Here is a 23,386-nt window from a genome sequence, read left to right on the forward strand (position 1 = left end):
ACTTTTGCCACAATTGCTGCAGCGCATCCAGAGCGGAATGTGAATAGACCCAACCGGTCTTCACTGTCCAGTCCTCCAACGTTTTGTTTTTGGTTATCATCCATGCTTGTCCCACCAGAGATACGACAAAATGCAGCAAGCAAGAAAGAGCGGCAACAACAGTCCAATGATCAAAGACATCCTCTCTTCGGCCATGTGCCAGCCAAAAGCCGCCTTAAATGCAGGAAAAGTTTCCTGAAGAGCGTCCCACCTCTCAGAACACCGGGCGCAAGCAGTGAAAGAGTCACTCGGTTGGAAGAACGACTTGACAACCTCCCACCAGAAACAACAATGGAGATAAGGCGAGCGAGGCACTGCCCCCTGGAGCAGACACCAACTACGCAGTGTGGAAATGCCTTAACAGACTAAGATCTGGTGTTGGACGTGCAAAAGCCACTCTTGCCAAATGGGGATACCTGAATGACGGGGACGCTGTGTGTGACTGTGGAACTGGACCACAGACCATGGAGCAACTCCTGATATGTCCGCTGCTGGAACAGCCCTGCACAGCATCGGACTTAGCAGAGTTTAATGAGAAGGGACAGCAATGTGTTCAGCTGTGACTGAACCACATCTAGCCAAGCCCTGTAACTGACTGTTTTGTGGACACGACAAGAAGAAGAAATCCATGCTTGCAAAATGTAAACGTAACCTGTTTCACGTAAAAGATCTGTAACATGAAAACAGAAAACTCACATTGCACAGTCCCACGTGTCCTATTGTATTGACATCTTTCTGAATATCACATTTCATTTCAACATCTACCTTTGTCATCCATCCATCCATGCAACAGAGAGAATGTTACAGAGAGCTTTTTTTTTTTGTGATTTATTTTATACAAAAGTTGAAACATGAATATATTTTGAGACACTTTGTTATAAGTTGTATTAAATAAAGCGTCGGCTTGTGTTAGATCTGCTCTACCAGCAGCATTACAAAAGCCTCGGAGCGCACACTGTGTGTGTGTGTGTGTGTGTGTGTGTGTGTGTGTGTGTGTGTGTGTGTTCAGAAGTCGTTGTCGCTCTCCAGCAGGGCGGGGCTCAGGCCTCTGGACGGTCGCAGGCTGTTTGGAGCTGGACACTCCAGACTGACGTCCTCCTCTAGGTCCTCATTCTCCTCCTCCTCCTCCCCTTCATCAGCTTCATCATCCTCGTCCACATCGATGTCCTCCTCCGTCTGCGGACAACCCACCACGTAGACCGGTTAAAACAGCACCAGACCGGTTCTAACATGTCTAAACATCACCAGACTGGTTCTAACCTGTTAAAACAGCACCAAACTGGTTTTAACCTGTTAAAACAGCACCAAACTGGTTTTAACCTGTTAAAACAGCACCAAACTGGTTCTAACCTGTTCAAAAAGCACCAGACTGGTTCTTACAGGTTTAAACAGCACCAAGCTGGTTCTAACCTGTTTAAACAGTACCAGACTAGTTCTAACCTGTTTACACAACACCAAACTGGTTCTAAACTGTTTCAACAACACCAAACTAGTTCCAAACCTGTTTAAACAGCACCAGACTGGTTCTAACCGGTTTAAACAGCACCAAATTTGTTCTTACCAGTTTAAACGGCACCAAACTGGTTCTAATCTGTTTAAACAGCACCAAAAAGTTCTGATCGGTTTAAACAGCACCAAACTGGTTCTTACCTGTTTTAAATGGCACCAAACTGGTTCTAACTGGTTTAAACAGAACCAGACTGGTTATAACCCGTTTAAACAGCATCAAACTGCTTCTAATCTTTTTAAACAACAAAAAACGGGCTCAATTATTTTGGAAAACGGCTGAAATGTCCACTATTCGTGATACCTGTCGGACTAGCAATGTAGTAGTCAAACTATTTAACCTGGCCTGTCCTGGCCAAGCTAACCTCCCGATCCAAACACAGCCTTCACTTCACCCATTAATGAAAACCACGAGGATGGACGCTTCTTTTTCGACAACATGAATGGTCTATGATGAGGGGAGCCAACACACACTGCAGGGGCTCCTCCAGCCTGGGCTCCCGTGTCATATTCACTAATATTTATAATACAGTAAATATTAATCGCCCTTCAGTCAATATTAATAGGAACACTGACTGTGGGGACTTTCGTTTCCCAGTGGTTCCCATACTGGGGTCCAGCCAGGAAGTCCTCAGGAAATTATTATTATTTATTAATTATTATTTGATGATATATATAATTGTTTTGCGAAATTTGCTTTCTTTCTATCGTTTGAAATTAGATTATTATTTTTTTTACTTTTATCCACCCCACCCCTCTGTAAATCACGTTGGAATCATTTTCATTATTTTAAAGTGCTCTATAAATAAAAATTGATTTGATTTGATTAAGTCTGCACTTTATTACAGGCCCATAAAGTGTGCCCAACTAATTTTTTCAGCCAGGGTGTGGACTGCCCAAGGGAGGGTTGTTATAGGAACAGTCTGGGAATCGCAAAAGTATGTATGATAATCCATAATTCAGTCAAGAAGTCAGTTGTTTAGTAACGCACAGAAGCAGATTCACCCGACGGACAGAGACAGGTGGAGGGATTTGGGGGAGGAGACACCGAGACACAGTGTCCAGAAGAGGCTAAACGATGAATCCAATTCAAATCAACATGGCAACGCAATAGATAGTAATTTTGAAGGCGCAAAGGCTGCGATTAAGAAAAAGGTTGTTGTTTTTCACATACTAAATCTCTCTCGGTCGTCCTCAGACGAGCAATCGCAATATTCTTCTAAAAAGAATCGCAATCCCATTATTTTCCCAAATAGTTCAGGCCTCGTTCAGAATGAGGACGGGGGAGATCTAGGTAAAAAAAAAAAAAATGAAATACACTATATATACTCCTTTGAATCTATGAATATATCTATTATCCTGCCAACTTCTAAGGAATAAAAATGTAAATTAAAGATTCATGATTCAGAGCCATTTTGGGTGGTGGTGACGGGGTGGAGAATGTGGAGGCCGCCCACGGGCACATTGATGCTCAGGTGAGAAAACGCTTACTGATAACCCTGTGTACATGATTCACTTATTGGTGGGTGTCACTCTTAATGCACATCATTCACAATAAAAACATCGCTGTCAATGTTTTTTTATTTTTATATATTAATCATCCCCCAATCGTCTCCCCATAATTGTAAGACATTTGACAAAACATATGAAAACAGAATATATGGAAATTAAGTTAATTCATTCATTCAAATAGAATAGTTAATGAACTTAATTTCCATATCTTCTATTTTCACGTTTTGTTTAATTTCATATGATTATGGGGCATTTCAACTGTTCTAAATGCACTGAACAAATAAAATATAATTTGATGGCTTGTTCTCCACAGAAGTGGATGGTAACAAGCATCTCCATGCTCCTCAGCATTGTAGCTGTAATCAGAGTCCCTGCACTTCATATCCTACTTTTCCTGTTAAGGATAGGAAACTGACAATCTGGTTCATTTGAATATCCAGAGTCATTGTTCACCATATGACAACAACACAGTTTCTTGATTTTAAAACACAGGTTCTTTATCTCGTACGCAGATTTCCACCATTCCCGCTCAAAACCCTGTCCCCGCATTTGAATACAACGCTTTCCACCTTTCTAGAGATTTCGGGTGCCACAGCTCAAAACGTGATCCTTCCCTTCAAATCATTCCTGTGCTCCAGCCAATTAAATCTGTGCTCACGTTCTGAGTTTTCTGGCGCAAAGCTCCAAACAACCAGCTCTGGAAATTACTGCTTCCATTCATTCCCACTGGCCCGCAAGATGGCTAAGCTCCTGGTGCGCGGCAGGTAAGTCTCACAACTATAACATGGTTGAATAAGGTGCACGGCAGGTAGTGTGATGACTATAACATGGCTCAATAAGGTGCACAGCGGGTAGTGTGATGACTATAACATGGTTGAATAAGGTGCACGGCAGGTAGTGTGATGACTATAACATGGTTCAATAAGGTGCACGGCAGGTAGTGTGATGACTATAACATGGTTGAATAAGGTGCACGGCAGGTAGTGTGATGACTATAACATGGCTCAATAAGGTGCACAGCGGGTAGTGTGATGACTATAACATGGTTCAATAAGGTGCACGGCAGGTAGTGTGATGACTATAACATGGTTCAATAAGGTGCACGGCAGGTAGTGTGATGACTATAACATAGTTGAATAAGGTGCACGGCAGGTAGTGTGATGACTATAACATAGTTGAATAAGGTGCACGGCAGGTAGTGTGATGACTATAACATAGTTGAATAAGGTGCACGGCAGGTAGTGTGATGACTATAACATGGTTGAATAAGGTGCACGGCAGGTAGTGTGATAACTATAACATGGTTCAATAAGGTGGACGGCAGGTAGTGTGATGACTATAACATGGTTCAATAAGGTGGACGGCAGGTAGTGTGATGACTATAACATGGTTCAATAAGGTGGACGGCAGGTAGTGTGATGACTATAACATAGTTGAATAAGGTGCACGGCAGGTAGTGTGATGACTATAACATGGTTCAATAAGGTGCACGGCAGGTAGTGTGATGACTATAACATAGTTGAATAAGGTGCACGGCAGGTAGTGTGATGACTATAACATAGTTGAATAAGGTGCACGGCAGGTAGTGTGATGACTATAACATAGTTGAATAAGGTGCACGGCAAGTAGTGTGATGACTATAACATGGTTGAATAAGGTGCACGGCAGGTAGTGTGATGACTATAACATGGTTCAATAAGGTGGACGGCAGGTAGTGTGATGACTATAACATAGTTGAATAAGGTGCACGGCAGGTAGTGTGATGATTATAACATAGCTCAGTAAGGTGCGTCTGGTTGGAAGACGTGTTGAGGCAAAGCGTTGCAGCTGCAGAGAAAAATCCAAGTGTTTGTGCAGAGAACTCCAAACCGAGAGCATAAATAAACATGCGAGTGAAAGTCCAGGAGCAATTTGGACGGCAGAGGAAGGGCTTTGAGAAGGATTAAGGGAAATCCCCTGCTTGAGAAAGCGTAGAGAATACGTATTTGAGTCTGTGCAGAGCAGGCACGTAGATGAGCTGAAGGACGGGAATTTGAGCCAATTATTTGAAAATAATGCACGTGAGCTTAAGCTTGCCTCTCACCCTGCCTTTACCGAGCCCTGGTACATGATGTCTGGATATTTACCCACTGTGTTCTAGCAAACACTACTGTTTTGGATATTTGGCATTAAAATAATGATGCTAGTAAAACCACAGTAGGAGGTTGCACGCTAGGAGAGGGGGGAGCAACACCACAAACAACAGACCTTTCCTTCGCGCCTCGTCCGGGTTCGAGGCAGTGAGTTTCTCTTCACCGTTTGGGGCTTTGAAATACAAAGGAATGAAATATATAAAAATAAATGATTCAGGTGCCTTTGAATAGGAAAGAGAAGAAAATAAAGGGGAAAAAAAAATAATAGTGAATGGGTGGAGGGAGAAGAATGGGAGCAGTGCTTCTCCTTTCCTCTGATTGATACCGAGGAGAGCACCAATCACCTTCGGGATTTCGAGCTGTTGCCATGCAGACAGCAGCACTCACCTCCTCGCTGTCGCCTCCCTGCATGGTGCCCACGAAGCGAGCTTCTCCACGACCTGCAACACCACCAGAGAGGAACTAGTAACTCATACTCTCAGTACAGTCCTCAAGTATGTTTTCACCCGTACTTATACTGATTCAGTACTTAAACTGTTACTTTGTCTGCTTTGATTTTGATAAGTTACAAATTAAGTATTTTAACATTGATCAGTATCGACTCTTGCACAGCCTCAAATATGAGCTGGATACTGAATCTGACATAAGAGAAACAGGAAATAAGAGACTAGAATCTGGAAGTAAGAGCCTAGAAACATGAAGTTAGAGACTAGAAACAGGAAGTAAGATTCAAGAAACAGGAAGTAAGAGACTAAAAACAAGAAGTAGGAGACTAGAAGCAGGAGGTAAAAGGCAAGAAACGGGAAGTAAGAGACTAGAAACAGGAAGTAAAGGGGTGAACTAAAGAGACTAGAAATAGGAAGAGAACTAGAAACAGGAAGTAAGAGGCAAGAAACAGGAAGTAAGAGACTAGAAACAGGAATTGAGCGACTGGAAACAGGAAGTTGTATCTCTTCCTATTGACAATCTGCTGTCGCACGTGTTTTTAAAAGCCAAGTCAAGATTCACTGGACTGCAGGTAACCCCAGTGAGACGCTGCAGCAGGTTAGGTTTCAGTAAGGCCTGCCGCAGGTTGTTCAACAGTTCAACAGGATGGAACCAGCATTTTATGCCTGGGATGAAAAATAAGCCTCCTTTTACTGTGATCAAAACACAAACTCCAAGCAAGAAAGAAACAGCCTTTTCCCCCAATTCAACTCATTTGAGATTGTGAGTCACTCAAACTCGAGCGTTTTGCCGGTACCTGGCATGGCGCCGTTCCTGGCTGGCCGGGGTTTCGGGGAGCGGAAGTCGTCCATGTCGCTGTCAGAGCCTTCGTCCTCCAGGATGTCCATGTCCGAGTCCCCGTCCTTCACTGCACGCAGCAGAGTGTTGAATGAAATACATAGAAATAATAATAATAATAATAATAATAACAATAATAATAACACTGATGCACACAGCAGAGTGTTGAATGAAATACATAGAAATTATAATAATAATAATAATAATAATAATAATAATAATAATAATAATAATAACACTGATGCACACAGCAGAGTGTTGAATGAAATACATAGATATAATAATAATAATAATAATAATAATAACAATAACACTGATGCATGCAGCAGAGTGTTGAATGAAATACATAGAAATAATAATAATAATAATAATAATAATAATAACAATCACACTGATGCACACAGCAGAGTGTTGAATCAATAAAAACACATAAATAATAACACTGATGGATGTGACAGACAAGGAACGTCTGTTTTTCCAACTTAGTTGTAAGTTTAACACTAATCATAATAATTGAAGAGGAGTGACGGGGTGTAAAGATTAACTGACCTGCATCAAATAACAGATGTAAGACTCTACGATGGGGCTGCATCGGTTCAAACGCCCCAAAAGATTCAAATTTACAATAAAACTAAAGCAAAATAATCCAATCCATCAGTTCAAAACCAATATGACGTTACCTTAAAGTGTGTGTTCGTGTGTGTGTGTGTGTGTGTGTGTGTGTGTGTGTGTGTGTGTGTGTGTGTGTGTGTGTGTGTGTGTGTGTGTGTGTGTGTGTGTGTGTGTGTGTGTGTGTGTGTGTGTGTGTGTGTGTGTCTCTCATCGAGGCCCGGCCTTATTTTCCCCACCTAAAGATCAGAAGTTGCATCAAGGAAAATGGCCGATTCGGACTAAAGCAAAATAATCCAATCCATCAGTTCAAAACCAATATGACGTTACCTAATAGTGTGGGTGTGGGGTGTGTGTGTGTGTGTGTGTGCGTGTGTGTCTGTGTGCGTGTGTGTGCGTGCGTGTGTGTGCGTGTTGCGCTCACATCCGCTCATGATCAGCTTCTTCTCCTCCTCCCTCAGTTTGTGCTGAATGAGTCTCAGAGTGTTTTCAGTTTCCTGGGAATCAGAAAACAAACATCACATCCGATCGTTCTTCCTTCTCCATCCTGCAGTGGACCAACTCGGGCGTCGGCCATTTTGTCGGCCCTTCCAAATGACCTGCAGTGATCCTTGAGACTGGGTGACGACGCGACGCCACGAGCTGTGGTTGCTGGAAAGACACTCAGAAGAAATGGAGGACTAGGGGGCGCTTGAAGCACAGCCACTTCAAAATGGATTGGGGTCAATCTCCGAATTTCACGAAATCTCAAACCACTTTAATTTGAGGCTTCCTAAACAGGCCTTCTTTGTAGACTTGTACTTTCATATAGATTCTGTCCATACCAGATATAGATGCGTCCAAATTCAGCTGACATAACACTTATTTTGCGAACATTAAATGAGGTTAGCATCGATATCACAGCGCCCTGTTCAAAATATATCACATAACATAATAACATAACAAAGTGTTAACAACCATAGAATGCAAAGCTCCTTCATATTTTACACGACTCATTGAGAATCAACAAGTTCACGTCATGAGGAAAAAATGAACCATAAATAGGCCCCGAGCAACTTCCGGAAGCTGGGAACAAACCAAGCGTCGGGATGGTGGAGTCACAACGTTGTGAGTCCCGTAGCTCCGTCAGCGCCACGTCGTCCTTCATTTCAGGTGTTCACACCAAGGAACAGCAGGGGGCGCTCATAACCGCCAAGCAGTGAGATGGAGTGGTGCGTCTCGTCTGGAATAACTGGACTACTGCCGCTTCGCCACCGCACGGAACCGGCTCTACTCCACCCGCTCTTGGCAGCAGGTGCTTTGTTTTCCGCTGCAGGCAGCACCTCCTCCCTGTCGCTGGTCAGGTTATGAAGCTCCTGTGTGTGTGTGTGTGTGTGTGTGTGTGTTTTATCGTAGATGTATTTATTTCCCTAATTTAAATAAAACAAAAAAGCCCCGCGTGGGGAGACATTCTCAGTCACTCTCTGACCCGTGTCGCGTACTCGATGACGCGGTGAACCTCGGCGGAGGCGGCGCCAAAATAAGCCCCGGGTCACGAGCCACAACCTTTGCCCGGCGGAAAAGCCAAAGAGGCGCCGCAGCGGACCGACCTCGAAGCGCTCCTGCTCCAGGCGGTGGTACTCGTCCAGCTGGCCCTCCAGGAAGCTGAGGTTCCGGAACTTCTCCACGTAGTTCTCGTACTGCTTCTGCAGCTCCTCCTCGATCTTCTCATACTCGTCCATGAAGGCCGGCCTGGGAGAGGGAGGGAGCGGGCGTTTAGAGGCGGGAGGGGGGCGAGGGGGCACAGCCCGTCTCCCCGTGATGTTTTGGGATTTCAAAAGGTTTCTATCGGCAGTTACGAGGCTGGAGATGAACAAGGGGAGAGGGCTGATTCCGAATGTTTCAGATTCCAAATCAGACACTAGTTCCAACTGTTAGTCTGTGTCCACATGGAGTATTACACCAAAGAAGGAGAATCCCAAATGGAAGGTTGCGTTGATTTATTTTCTATTAATCCTCAAAGTAACATATGTATACTGTATATATAAATATATATTTTATATTTTTTCATTTCATTTCACCTTTATTTAGTTGTCGGAGGTAGTTCAGGGGTGAACCCTCATTTTCAGTGATGCCGAGATCACATTAAGGCAGAAAAAACGCACAATGAGATTTGTAAGCATATTTCTAAAATGTCCCAATGGTATCAAGGAATCAATATTTCAAGTGCACCGTCAGTTATTCCACGAGCCCAGAACATTTAAAAGCTGCCTTTCAGAGTTGGGAGTTAGCGGAACATCTACTGAAATCAGCCCTGAGAGCGGCTCTGATAAAACTCCTACACGGAGGTGTCATGGTGAAGGCATGTCAACTGCTATTTATTTTAGGATCACTGTGTAAATGAACATATACCAGTAGTGATGTGGTCTGGCAGAAAGAGAGAGAGAGACAGACAGGCAGAGAGAGAGACAGACAGACAGGCAGAAAGAGAGAGACAGACAGACAGCTCTATCATAGCGTACAGTGATGGTACTGGAGGCATCAGCAGTAGTACATCTAAGAGCAGAGGGATATACATTTACATTTACATTTAGTCATTTAGCAGATGCTTTTATCCAAAGCGACTTATGGGACCAGCGTGGAAGAGCTGAAACAGCATATATATATATATATATATATATATATATATATATATATATATATATATATATATATATATATATATATATATTACATCACCATAATCCAAGACAGAAAGTAATAGTTTCAAAAACTATTTCTAACCAAACATGGGATATGGTATATACTGTGTGTATATATATATATATATATATATATATATATATATATATACATATACACACACACACACACACACACACACACACACACACACACACACACACACACACACACACAACAAACACAAACAAACACAAACAATGACACAAGGTATTCTCTTCATTAATAAGTATCTATATTGCAGTAACTTTGTAGGAATGTCACTGAGCGTCCAGAACGTGCTGCTGTTTGTAATCTCTGCTCTCGGGTGGAAACAAACCTCTCGTCCTTTCAAAGACAACGCTGTGCTCTGTCAGGGGAAATGAGTTCCACGCTCTGAGGCTCTGAGGCTCAGAGGCTGTTTGCCTTAATGCCGCAAGAAAACCAGAGGAGCAACGACGTCTGGTCGGAAAACCGTCGCCAAAACAAGCTCCACCAGCCCCCCCCCCGGAAGCGGCGCCGCATCCGTGAAAAAAAAGCAGGCGAACGTGACTCCTCTGAAAGGAATATTTTGGAACTTTTAAGCCCAGATTTCTCACTCCTCCCTCATGCGTAGGTAGGTTTCCGCCTCTTCTCCAAACGCTCCATCAGGGGTTCAATGCAGGCAACACAGGCCCAGCTTCACCGCTCAGCTCCCTGTTTGTTGGTGTCACTTCCGTTGCCGTGCTGCAGTGTTCCCAGGTGACCTCCTCCCGGAGTTTTCAAGCTACGTGGAAGCTAAACACGTTAAACGGGAGCGGCCGGACGCTGGCGTGTTGCACCGCCGCTTTAATGGCCCGGCGGAGGGACCCCACCGACGGTTTCCGGGAAAGTCAAGCTGGAGTCACGACGTTGAGCGGAGAGAAATCGGCCATCTTGAAAGTCATTTCCCACTCGTAACGGCTCCCCTGATTTTGCAAGCACATGCACAAGCTACATCAAAATGTAGGTAGGATTGTCCTCTCACAACAAAAACACCTCACAGCGAGCGTTTATAGCTTTTGAGATGCGGTCGTTAGCTTTGTGGTCGCACAAGCCTCGTGGAACGTTTTTTGTTTTTCTACACGTATTTAACCTTTCTGTCACAAAAGACGCCTTGAGAACAAGACCAGAACAAGACCAGAACAAGTTGACGCCGTGATCCGGTTTCTCACCGTGCTCTCTGCGCAAACCACAAGGGGCCAATTTTGTCTTTTGTCTTTTTCTCTCCCTCTGAGAGCTCCCCCTGTCGCGATTGGTCCAAACGCCGCTGCGTCATGGCAGGGGCCGGACTTCAACCTCCCTTTCCGGGTCCGGAGCCTTGTTTGTTTGTTTTTTTGTCCCGGAGCCTCAATGTTTAAAGACTGTTTTATAGATCCTGTATCTAATCAAAATCAAAAGCGGTAAACAAGGCTGGAGTCGGTGTGTGTGTTTTTCCTCCTCCAGCACTGCTCCCGTGCGGCTCCTGTGCTGGTTTTACTGTGTTTTTATCTCAGATCTTTTGTTTTAGTTAGTTTCTACTTCTCATACAAACATTTTAAACCAAGGGACGTTGTGCCTTGGATCAGGAAGTTGATTTGCGTAATGGAAAGAGTGATCTCTGGTCTGCTGTGCGTCTCGGCCGTTCCCGCGTCTCCCAACAAAAACATAATGTCACTTTATTTTTTATGTTTTTATTTTGAGGAGCACGGCATCAGACGGCAGCCGAGGTGAATAAAAGCCCCGGTCACTATTTGAGGAAATACGGATACTGTCAATAAATGACAATGATTTTGATTTCACTATTTAATTTTTTTTTTTTTCCATCTTTATGTAAAACAAAGCCGCTCCCACCTCTTCTCACTGTTACGTTTGTGCTCTCTCACCACAGGGTTCTTATTGGGTTCTTATTGGGTTCCTATTGGGTTTTTATTGAGTTCTTATTGGGTTCTTATTGAGCTCTAATTGGGTTGCCATTGAGTTCTTATGAAGTTCATATGGAGTTCTTATTGAGTTCTTATTGGGTTTTTATTTGGTTCCTATAAAGTTCTTATTGGGTTCTTCTTGGGTTCTTCTTGAGTTCTTCTTGAGTTCTTATTGGGTTAATATTGGGTTCCTATTGAGTTCTTATTGAGTTCTTCTTGAGATCGTATTGGGTTAATATTGGGTTCCTATTGGGTTCTTATTGAGTTCTTATTGGGTTCTAATTGAGTTCATATTGAGTTTCCTGCTGACACGGTTCTGGGACATGTTCTCCAGTGGTTCTAACGTCTTTTGTTCTCACGTCTTTTTAAGGGTATCTTCACCTTTAATGTTAACCAATGGTAGACTGTCATGGCGGTTCTACCTGGCAGTACACACACGGTAACACAGAGCTCAGCGTCCAGAACTCACAGAAACAGAAAGATGTTGTCATGTGACAACGAGGAAACCTCCATCCATAGTTTGGTGTTTTTTGATATCTAAGTTCTGACCCAAAGTAGACTATGATTATCAATTGTTTTTAAGCTCAATAAACACAAGACAATATTTGACCGGAACCTCTCCCATTTGTCCAGGACATTGAAATCTCCCAGGACACGTTGACTGGCACCAATTTGTTCAAACGGAAACTCTAGTTCCATATCATTATTATTATTTCTGCAAATGGAGAGTAAGTCTCTCAATGAACTTCCTGTAGGCGGAGCTAACCTGACGCTCTGCAGCGTCTGCAGCCTCTTCTGGTTCCTCTCCAGGGCCTGCTTCTTCTTCTCGATCTTGGCCTCCAGGCTGCTCTCGTCCGACGCCACGTTGTTCAGCATGTCCTTGGTCTTCTCCACGCTCTCCTGGAGCGCAAACAAAAAAAACAAAACAACAAACACGTTCATACAGTAGGGCTAGGCGATACCGACAAACTGAAATATAAAGACCTAATTTGACGAATACCTCGATATCGACAATTTTGACGATATTTTGGGGTCGACTATCATGAAATATTTGCAAGCAGGAAATATCTGAGAACCAACCATTAGTAATGTGGATATTATGAGCCTTGATTAAAACAGTTTATGAAGTTCAGAAAACTGCATCACTTTACTGGAACGCTCCTTAAAGACGACATTTAACTAGAATGAATAATACCCACAATCCCAGACGATATCCAGCCCAGGTTGTCAGCAGGTGTCAGAGACTTAAATCTAATACTTACCCAGACACATTTTTTATGGAATTTAAGTCAGATTTTTGGACAAAATCTTCTTTTGTTTAATAAAGTATTGCAGGTGAGTATTATATATGATACTACTGTATATACGGGGCTGTGTTTATGAAGAGATGATCCTATGGACTGTTATTCCCTCAGGTCAGAAAGCAAGGTCAGCGATTGGGAACTTTTTTAGTACTTTGTACAAGGATTTTAGAAGGTCCACCAAAACAGCTAAGGTACATTTGAGGGATTAGGTTCAGTGGTAGGTTTAGGATTTTATGACATCAGAAAAAGATGAATATATGGATTAAAAGAAATCTAATCTAATGTCTAATTCAAGACTTTTAATATTGAAGACAATTTCATGACTTTTTAAGTTGTAACAGTTGACGGAACCCACCAGAACCTCGGTGATGGCAGCTCTCAGGGCCTTCTCCGTCTCGTTGATCTCCAGGGGTCGAGCGATGGCCATGGCTCTCATTTCCTGAGGAGGGAACCGACACAGCAACCTTTTATCTTAGTGCTTTGCAATTACAACACCACATATTGTACGATATGATTCTGTAAAACGCCGGGGCTCCTTTCACATTTTAATTTGCCGTCATTTAATATTCTCTGACGCTCTCTTGATTCTATCATCAGCTAAAAGTCTGTAAAAACAACCTCCAAAGATGCATTTCCATTTTTAGATAATGCACTATTATTATGATGAAAACTACAGACTCCACAGGGACTATTTTCTGTATTGTAGTGCATCACAATTGTTCAACGTGAAAGCACAAAATGCCTCCAGTTCATCTCAATGATAAATATTTTGGGAAAGCAATGAAATCAATCACTTCCAAGACGATATAATATCAGCCACTGGCTACAAGGACCAAATGATGTTTTAATCTTTGCATAAGATATGAGAAATCAGAAAAATAACACAAGTATGTACCGTAATAATAAAAAGAAAAACATGAAATGATCCTGCCCTTATCCTTCATTGAGAAAAAAGAACCAATCAGAGCAAACCCTAAGCAGCATGATGAAACAATGCAACTTGAAAGGAGATCGGTCCCATAAATCATCATTTATGTTGAATTATGTTGATAATTTCTCTGACTTAAAGGCCTCCAGACTTCAAACCCTGCTTGCCACCTGTCCTCCTCCGCACAAGCCAAGTGAGAGAACGTCCCAAAAATAGGACACGCAACACCAGCACTGCCATCATTTCATCAAGATCCAGAACCGCATTCTACTGGTACGAGATTACTAAGACGACTCTGGCGCCATTTTATAACCTTACCGTCGCGACCTTTCAGATCAATGTCAAGGTTAAAAATAACTGTCCCAATGCATATGACATCATTAAACATTGTGATGGTGGAATCGGAATTTAATAGGATAAGATTGTAAAACAATACTGAAGGTGTCATTTAACTAGTGTTTCGGAGCAGTTGATTTATGTTTGATTTAAAAAGGTCATTTTCTCAACATTGACTTTCTATATTACATTTTTCTTATTATTTCAATATCATAATTATTATTAGTTGGTACCCTCAGGTCGACCTCTCGACCCAGCAGGTCGTACAGCGACGCTCCTTTGGCCGTGATGTCAGAGGCCAGCTGGCGGGCCGCTTTGAGGTCCGAAACCTGTACACGCATACGCACGCACACGCACAGGCACACACACACACACACACACACACACACACACACGTGCGCACACACGCACACACGCACACACACACCATCAGAAAGTTTAGTCACGTCGACAGGCAAACTGTGCAGCGTCCACCAACTGTGCATCACTTTCGTCTCTGCTTTGAGCACTCAGCGGCGTGGGCGGATGCGCGTGCACGTGGGGGGTCGCGCACGTGGGGGGTCATGCACGTGGGGGGGTCGTGCACGTGGGGGGTCGTGCCAAAACACCAGAAACACCTTCCACACTTTGTTTTATTTTTCGGATTTCGCATTTCAGATCTTTAGTGTAATTTCAGAGCAGCTGAAACTCCTGCCCCTAGTGGCCACTCAATGTAGTAACTGCTGCTGTGTTTAAAGTGATCTGTAAAGAATGGTCAGCGCTCAGAATGACTGGTTTTGACAATAATGAGGTTTGGTATTTTTTGCTCATTTTCAGGTTACATTTTTATTTACATTTCACATCACATCATATTTTATTGTACATTTAATGGTTGTATTTGCCAATTTTTTCTTGATTCTTGTTTATTTCAGGATTATTTCTATTGTTATGTATTATATCTATTGTTTATATTTAGGTTTATTGTATACTGCCAATTTTATTTGTACATTTTAGGATAATTTATATTGTTACTTGTTCATTTTTAGGTTTATTGCCATTTTCTATGGCAATAAACCTTCTACATAAACTGTGTAGTATGAACTATCCATCTATCCAGATCCAGGGCTGTGAGTGTGTGTGTGTGTGTGTGTGTGTGTGTGTGTGTGTGTGTGTGCATACATGTGTCCGGGTGTGTGTGTGTGTGTGTGTGTGTGTGCGTGTGTGTTATTGTGTGTGTGTGTGTGTGTGTGGCTGTGTGTGCGTGCGTGCATACATGTGTCTGGGTGTGTGTGTGTGTGTGTGTGTGTGTGTGTGTGCGTGTGTGTTATTGTGTGTTTGCATGCGTGTGTGTGATTGTGTGTGTGTGTGTGTGTGGCTGTGTGTGCGTGCGTGCATACATGTGTCTGGGTGTGTGCGTGTGTGTGTGTGTGTGTTTGTGTGCGTGTGTGTGTGTGTGTGGGTGTGTGTGTGGCTGTGCTGCAGCATGATGCAAATGTCGTCCGCCAGCTTCTCCTTGGAGGCTCCTCCAGCACCAGGAGCCTCTTGCTGTTCATCTCCTCGGGCCGAGAGGAACCTTTTTGTAGGATCAGGAGTTCAACAGCAAATCAAAATGCACCTTCCATTAATAACTCCACTGTTTTAGATTCTTTGAGAATAAAGGAGGAAAGCACTCACTGCACCCTTTTCCAATCATTGCAGTGGTTTAAATGATTATACACCTCATCACCTCTATCATTTTGTTGGTAGAGGTAAAATGGAAAAGCATGGTGAGAGCTTGGCATAAAAGCAGCGTACCTGAGATAAGATAAAGTACAGAGTAGGGAGCTTTACACTGAATCCGTACAGTATACATTTGAATAGCAGTCCAACAGTAGAATTAAAATAAGTAATACATAACAATAGTAATAACAATAATAATAAATGGCTCATGAATGTACAACATCATTATTACAGTGAAATGAGAACAGTTGTTTTGTCCTCAATGGAAAAGCGATGATGTTTGGTTTCTGGATGTACAAGAAATGTTCCAACCAAGGAGACACGCACGGACGGAAGAGGCATTAGCTTAGATTCAAGGAGCGTTAACTATGTTTGAAGTGCCCTTAGAGCTGATTGAACGGCCCTTTGGGAGATTAGTGTTAAAATCCTACTTATTGACCGACAACATATTGCGAATGGCTTGAACATGAAGTTGTTGTTGTTGTTGTTGATCTCCTCTTACCTTGGAGCTGAGGTCGAACTTGAACTTGGCGTTGTGGTCGTGCGGCGGCTCCTCGGGCGCCAGCTGCTTGGTCTTCATGGCGTTGTAGAGCACCGAGGTGATCTTCAGCAGCTCCTTGACCGCGTAGCCGTCCGCCTGGTACAGGCGCTTGGTGTTCAGCTTGATGTGAGCCTTGGACGCCTGGAGGAGCACGCAGCACAACTCCACGTCAGAGCGTTCATTGTTCAGGACTCATGCAGTCGCACAAGTACAGTGGAAATGAGAGAAAAGGTTAACTGTGAAATATAAAAGGATAGGAAGGGTAGGATTCAAAAATATATATATGAAGATGCCTGTGTGCTTATTATTTTCAGTCACGGTTCATTCACTGCTTTGTTTCAGCAAAATAAGATATTGCTTGATATAGACACTTGATATATGCGTCACTCGGACTGAAAAATAAAACATTAAAAGGGCAATAACTAACTGCAATAAAAAACAGCTTTCGATCGTCCTGTATTGGATCAGAAACAAATACAGATATAACTGCATGGCAACACAGTATTATAATAATATTAAACCCCTGAGGTTTAGGTATTCCCTGTACATGGAATGGAAATGTACAAATAAACAAATTCTGATTTTGACAGCCGCACGCCTTCAAAATAAAAGCGCACCATTGGAAATGGGCAATGCAAAATTATCCGCAGAGTCCCGCATTTCACTTTAATGGTCCCCAAACACGACCCAGTTTGGGATTGGGAGCCTGCGGTTGAGAACCCCGCGCCCTCGACAGTGATATTGAACTCATAACATAAATACCATGAACTGAGCCACGGCCTTGATGAAGAATATACGGTCCGACTCAGTGTCCACGTCGCTGGGAATGTCCATCTGGGGCTCGTAACTGGGAGGGTGGAGGAGCAATAGGAGGATTTTAGGACTTGGAAATCAGTGGAATTTATTTATTATTGCGGATATTAATTCAGTCAGGTTGGTTATAAAAACTCAATAATTTTATGATATTTATTGAATTGCACTCAAACTACTATGGAGGATTTCATGACAAAATTAAATATCACAATATTATTTCCTTATGTATTGATCATTTGACAATATTTTGGGGATGGTATTGGTGCTTTTGTAAGATATTTACATAAATATTCTAGAACCAATTATTATTAATGTGAATTTTATATACAAAGTCTCTGAAGTAGAGAAAAACGTATTAGCTCACTGTATAAAGTTAATCTGCGTATTGAGTCCAATCTTGTTTTCACTCTACGGCCTAGGAGCCATAGAGCATTAAGGAACGGTAAATTAAATTGAAAATCCATCAGATCATCTGTGTTGGGTGGATAACACTACATTTCCCAGAACTCCATTAAAAAACTGCAACGTTTTCTGCTCCAAACATCCAGGTTTCCCCTCGTCTTCGATCTTCATCACTTTCTCTTATATAAAGTTTTCCTTCTTTTAATGCAACCATTTGGGTTTTCGTTTTCTTAATAATAAGAATCAATAATTTGACCGATTACAACTTTAAAAAACCCCAATTCTTTTTTTTTTTTTTTATCTATTGATTTTTTGACACCTTATAATGTCTCACAGCATTTATTCCTATAAGGCTTACAGTATACTGGTACTCCTCACTTAACGACCGAGTTCCGTTCCTTGGACCAGGTCGTTAAGTGAATTGGTCGATAAGCGAGGACCCATGTAATTTCACGGTAAGGGGGCCTGGCTGGTATAGTGAATATAGTGTATATATTGTATATATAGTATATAAAGGGTGATAAGATGAGGTGCTTGGTATTGTAAGCAGTGTACAATACAGACTAGTCAGGTAGCTTGTCCTAAGTGTGAACGATGGTTGAACAGGTAGGTCTCCAAGTGAGGAGTACCTGTATTACATTTTCAGTGGGGAATTCACAATTATATCACAATTGTACAAATACTTTTCCTCATTTAACATTTCGCTTGACAGTATCCCTCCATTTCCAACCTTTTGACGAGCCACAACAGGATTTCTGCCACCAGGGTGAAGTTAGGCGTCCTGAAGTTCTCCATGGAGATGAGGCGTGGGTAGCCCAGGGCGCGCATCATCTCCGTGAAACCTGCAGAGTGGCGACAGGGGCTGTTTGTACGACACGTCGCACAGAAAACACCGCCCTCTGGAGGAGGGAAGCGACCACAACTACAAACTCTATACTTTCATGGAATTGATTGAATTGCATTGATACAACTCCCGACACAGAAGTTTGCACAGTCATTATAGAACCACTGACAAATGCCTCGATAACGTCACGAGACACACGAGACATATTTGTAGTAATGTGGATATTATGAACCATGGATTAGAAGCTAGAACAGTCTCTGAAGTTCAGAAAACTGCATCAATTTACTGTAACACTCCTTCAAGTCAACATTTAACTACATCACCATGGTTACCGTATATAACCTTGATCCCAGACGATATCTAGTCTAGTCTTATCACGACATCGATAACACACGACATATCACACTGACCCCTCTTTTTTGTCATTGTCAAGTGTCCTTTTTAAGTACGGGAGAAATATATCTGTTTTAAATCAGTATCCAGCAGTCACCTCAGTAATTCCACGATTAAAAAAATAACTAAATTATTAATCGTAAAAAATATTCAGTTTAGGAATATTGTGTTTAGGAATAATGCAATGACATTATTATCATATAATTTAATAAAATAAAATAAATAAAAAATATTGAGATTAGGAACCAGTATCCAAGTCAAGGTATTAGTATCTCGTAGCACTGGTATTAAATATTTTAAACTATTCTCAGTCCCATGTTTAACATCTTAACCAAAGACAGCAGAAGCTGCCTTTGCTTTACTAGAGGGAAATAAACTGGCTATACATATGTTAATGAGAGATACAGAATGGATGGATGGATAGATGGATGACTGAATGGATGGATGAACTTACTCCTCAAGTCTCTGAAGGACATCTTTCCTCTTCACAGAGGGAACACAGAGCAAGAGGAGCTGGAAGAAGCAGAAACAACATCAATACAAGAAGACTCCTGGTCCTGTGTGACCGAGGAGACAGTCTAGGAGCTGGGAGACATTTTAGGAGGCAGTCTAGGAGCTGGGAGATAGTGTTTGTGCTTCTCAGTGCCCGAACATTTGATTTGGGTTACATCAGTGTTTTCCAACCAATGTGCCATGAAAATGTTTAAAATTCCACTTAAAACACATAAATAATATACTGTTTACATTAAGCAGACGCTTTTATCCAAAGCGACTTACAATTGTTCAATCACCGACGGACGCAGCCATCAGGAGCAATTAGAGGTTAAGTGCCTTGCTCAAGTACACTACAGCATGCTAGCAGGAGGAGCCTGGGATCAAACCAGCAACCTTTAGATTACTAGACCACCAGCTCTACCTCCTGAGCTACCATCCCCTTAATACTGGTGTGTTGCAAGATCAAAATTGCAAGGATGCACTAATTGATCTAACTGATCAGTTCCAGCAGAACATCAACTTTGTTCATCAGAACAAGTTTCACTCTGAAAGTGACGACTATAAGTCGTGATGGAAGGTTCCACTCTTTTTGGAGATTCGGCTCTTGACAAATCACTCGGACAAAGCGGGTCATTCCATTTTTCCGACTCTGGGTTGGTTTGGTTCAGTCGGTGAAACGCACGGTGAGCGAGCGACGACTTCCTGTACCGTGAACCAGAGGAGGAGTCGCCGCTTTGGCTCCGAAGTGTGAATGGAATTCTCACAAGAATCATTTAATTCTGTCAAAATGATTTATTTTGGTGGAACGCAAAGAGTAAATCAGTGATATCGATATGAACTCAAACAAACACCTTGACCTTTGTTTACCTTGGACTTAGTTCTGGGTGATTATTTTCAGTTATTTTCCTGAAATGGCTGACGATTCATATCAGTCATTTAAATGATTTGTTTTTGAGTCTCAAATCACCATTTGTTGTTACTGGTTAACAGGATAGTGATGTGCTGTGGGATTATTTCATTAATGTTTGACGTGGAAGAAAAAAGGTTGGAAACACTGACCCAGGAGACACTCAATGACAAGGACACAGGGTGGGATTATAATCTAGGAGCTAGGAGATAAGAGTTTGAGCAAGGAGATAGTGTAGGAGCTAGGAGTCACTCTAGGAGACAATCTAGGAAACTGACGGTGGCTTCTCTTCTTTTCTATTCTTCTGCAGGTGGGTCCACGCTTTGAAACTGCTGTCGGCGTCTTCTTCTTGCCCTTTGGAATTTACGGTGACATTTTACGGCACCGCTTCCATCCGCCGGGGCTCCAGACGCTCAGCTTTAAAAGGAGGAGGGTTGTGATGTCACAACAACATCACATGATGATGTCATCCGGTTTGGGGTGGGGCTAGGTGGAGAATTCCCCTATTCCCTTGTTTACATGTGTTCCAAGATGACTGGGTTTGTGCAGACAGACAGACAGACAGATAGATAGAAGGATAGATAGATAGACAGATAGATAGATAGATAGATAGATAGATAGATAGACAGATAGATAGAAGGATAGACAGATAGATAGATAGATAGACAGATAGACAGATAGACAGATAGATAGATATACGACCACTTGGATTATAAACCAAGGTTATACTGCAGTTTGGATTACACTTTGCACATGGACATGTATTATTCAGTTTTAGAGTATAAATATTCGGACTGCATTGATTTATTCGGGCCATCACCCTTATTAATACTCATAGTTATTAGGACTTCTGTGAATAGAATCACAGTTTTAGTCACTTTTGTTTGTCTTTTTTTTTTATCCTGTTTTGTGTCTGCCTGAAATAAACAAGTAAACAGATTCAGATTCAGATTCTCTCTCTCTCTCACACACACACACACACACACACACACACACACACACACACACACACACACACACAGACACACACACACACTTTCTATTAAATGTATCCCTTTCTATTCTACTTGTTTCTATTGTTTTCTATGTATTATTTCTTTTTTATTCTACTTGTTTTCCCTTCTGTTTGTTTTCTCTTCTGTTTGTTTTCTAGCTCACCCATCCTCTGCTAACCGCTAACAGCACGTCCCGCTCTGGTTAGCCTAGCGCTTTAATGAACCCGTCACATGACATAGAGCGATAAAACCCCCAGAAGAAGAGTTCACCTGTTCTCATTCAGTCCAATCTCCGCGTTTCCGACAGTTTGGACGAGGTCACAAAGCGCCTGAAGCTAAGGAGCCAAGCGGCTAACGCCACAGCGGGCTGCTTCCGGGTTGGAGCATCCGTCCCTATGGAAACCACCCACTCCGCTATGGAAGCGACGTGGAGTCAAAAAGGGCAAAAAGCGATTCACTGACTTGGAGTCTTTCTCGTTAATGCGTCTCATTGATTCGTGCTCGTCGTGGAAGGGGCCTGATGGCAGCCACGAGACGTCCTCTTTTTTTGTTTTTTACTTTACTTTACCTATTTATTATTATTTGATTGTATTTTACATGTCATTTTATTTTACTCCCACAATTTGTCAAAAATGTATATGTACTTTTGTGTAGTTATTATTATTATTGTTGTTGTTTTCTTTATTCATTTTTAGAATTAATATTTTATTTTTATTTTTACAAATACAGAAACGGGTGTTGGACAATAAAACCTCAATATTATATACCGCAATATTTAAGTGAAATTTTATATGAATTTCTTTCCCTGCGGGATTCATTTTTCATTATTTTTTTTCTTAAATTTCTAATATATTTATTTGTTGAAATGCATTTATTAATCTTTCTCATTTTCAGGGCTTTTTTTCTCCTTTTGCGCCTTTACCAATAGTGTTATTATTACCACAGCACATTCCCCTTCCCAGTCAGACCCAGGCAGCGTGTGTCGGTGTCGGTGTGGTGCATTCGTTCTGCTGCGGTCACACAGAGCAGGAGCCTCCACGCATCTGTGACAGTAAGTTTTACCCAAACCTGCAACACACAGGACGCATGCAAGTCAGTGTGTTATTCTGCACTGTGTCCGCATGTGTTTGGAATTATTGGTGTAATAATTCCTGACAGTCCAGCTGCCGGTATTAAGGCACCGCAAGAAGAAGAATTCTGAGGGTGGAAAATTACTTTTTATTGTTATGTGTCGTTATTTTATTCATTTGTGAGGATTTATGAATTATTAATATTATATAATAATAATAATAATAATAATTATTATTATTATTATTATTATTATTATTATTATTATTATTGTTGTTGTCGTTGTTGTTGTTGTTCTTAGTAGTTATATTATTATTCTTATTATTAGAAGTAGTAGTATTCTTCTTCTTATAACTATTATTGTTGTTGTTGTTGTTGTTGTTGTTGTTATTATTATTAGAAGTAGTGGTAGTATTGTTATTCTTATTGTTATTATATTAATGCTTATATATTTTGTTGTTATCATTGGCAGTTGTAGTGTTATCATATGCATACGTGTATGTTCATTATTATCGTTGTAATTAATATAATTGTAATTCGTTTAAGTGCAATGTAATTGTTGTTATTATAAGATGTAATTATTAATTATTATATGATGTATTGTTATTGCGGCGCGAGTGTAACTTTTAGGGAGTGGTGAGTTCCGTACAGTTTGGCAGAGCTGTTCCCAACGTGCACGGCGCGTTATTCGTCAGGCTGTTTGCGTCCCGGTCAATCGTCCGCTCTGCTGTGGATTCCTTTCCCTTTGACTTTTATTATTCCCCAAATCAGTGACGGATCATAACGTGTGAACGTTCAGAAGAGGTGCACGTCAGAGGGGAATTCATGGGGAATGACGTCATTTCGGTTCCTCGATAGCGTGTTTTCCTTCAAGTGATTGCCGCTTGCGATCGATCAGTCGAAGCAGATTCCGATTGTTGAAGTGGACCTGCCGAGCGCGGACCCGCGCAGTTGGGTT

General features: G+C 41.8%; 2 protein-coding genes across 2 annotated transcripts in view; one reads left to right on the forward strand and one right to left on the reverse strand.

Moving 5' to 3' along the window:
- Positions 1–911: 911 nt before the first annotated feature.
- cluap1 (clusterin associated protein 1) lies at positions 912–21,749 on the reverse strand. The gene is made up of 13 exons (XM_080021373.1): positions 21,631–21,749; positions 19,418–19,476; positions 18,457–18,568; positions 17,274–17,358; positions 16,473–16,652; positions 14,506–14,601; positions 13,364–13,447; positions 12,471–12,604; positions 8,672–8,813; positions 7,507–7,579; positions 6,433–6,543; positions 5,577–5,629; positions 912–1,215 (listed from the first exon to the last, which is right to left on the reverse strand). The coding sequence occupies exons 2-13, from the start codon at positions 19,437–19,439 to the stop codon at positions 1,045–1,047; spliced, it is 1,263 nt and encodes a 420-aa protein (XP_079877499.1). The 5' UTR covers positions 19,440–19,476; positions 21,631–21,749; the 3' UTR covers positions 912–1,044.
- The window catches only part of LOC307245669 (glucagon receptor-like), a gene marked incomplete at both ends in the record, with an annotated part of 32,454 nt that continues 29,964 nt past the window's right edge, over positions 20,897–23,386 (forward strand). Inside the window, 2 exons of the mRNA XM_080021316.1 lie at positions 20,897–20,904; positions 21,668–21,737. Of these exons, the coding sequence (XP_079877442.1) occupies positions 20,897–20,904; positions 21,668–21,737 (78 nt within the window). The remainder of the gene's footprint in view (positions 20,905–21,667; positions 21,738–23,386) is intronic.

The sequence above is a fragment of the Zeus faber genome, assembly GCF_960531495.2.
Source record: "Zeus faber genome assembly, chromosome: 20".
NCBI lineage: Eukaryota > Metazoa > Chordata > Actinopteri > Zeiformes > Zeidae > Zeus > Zeus faber.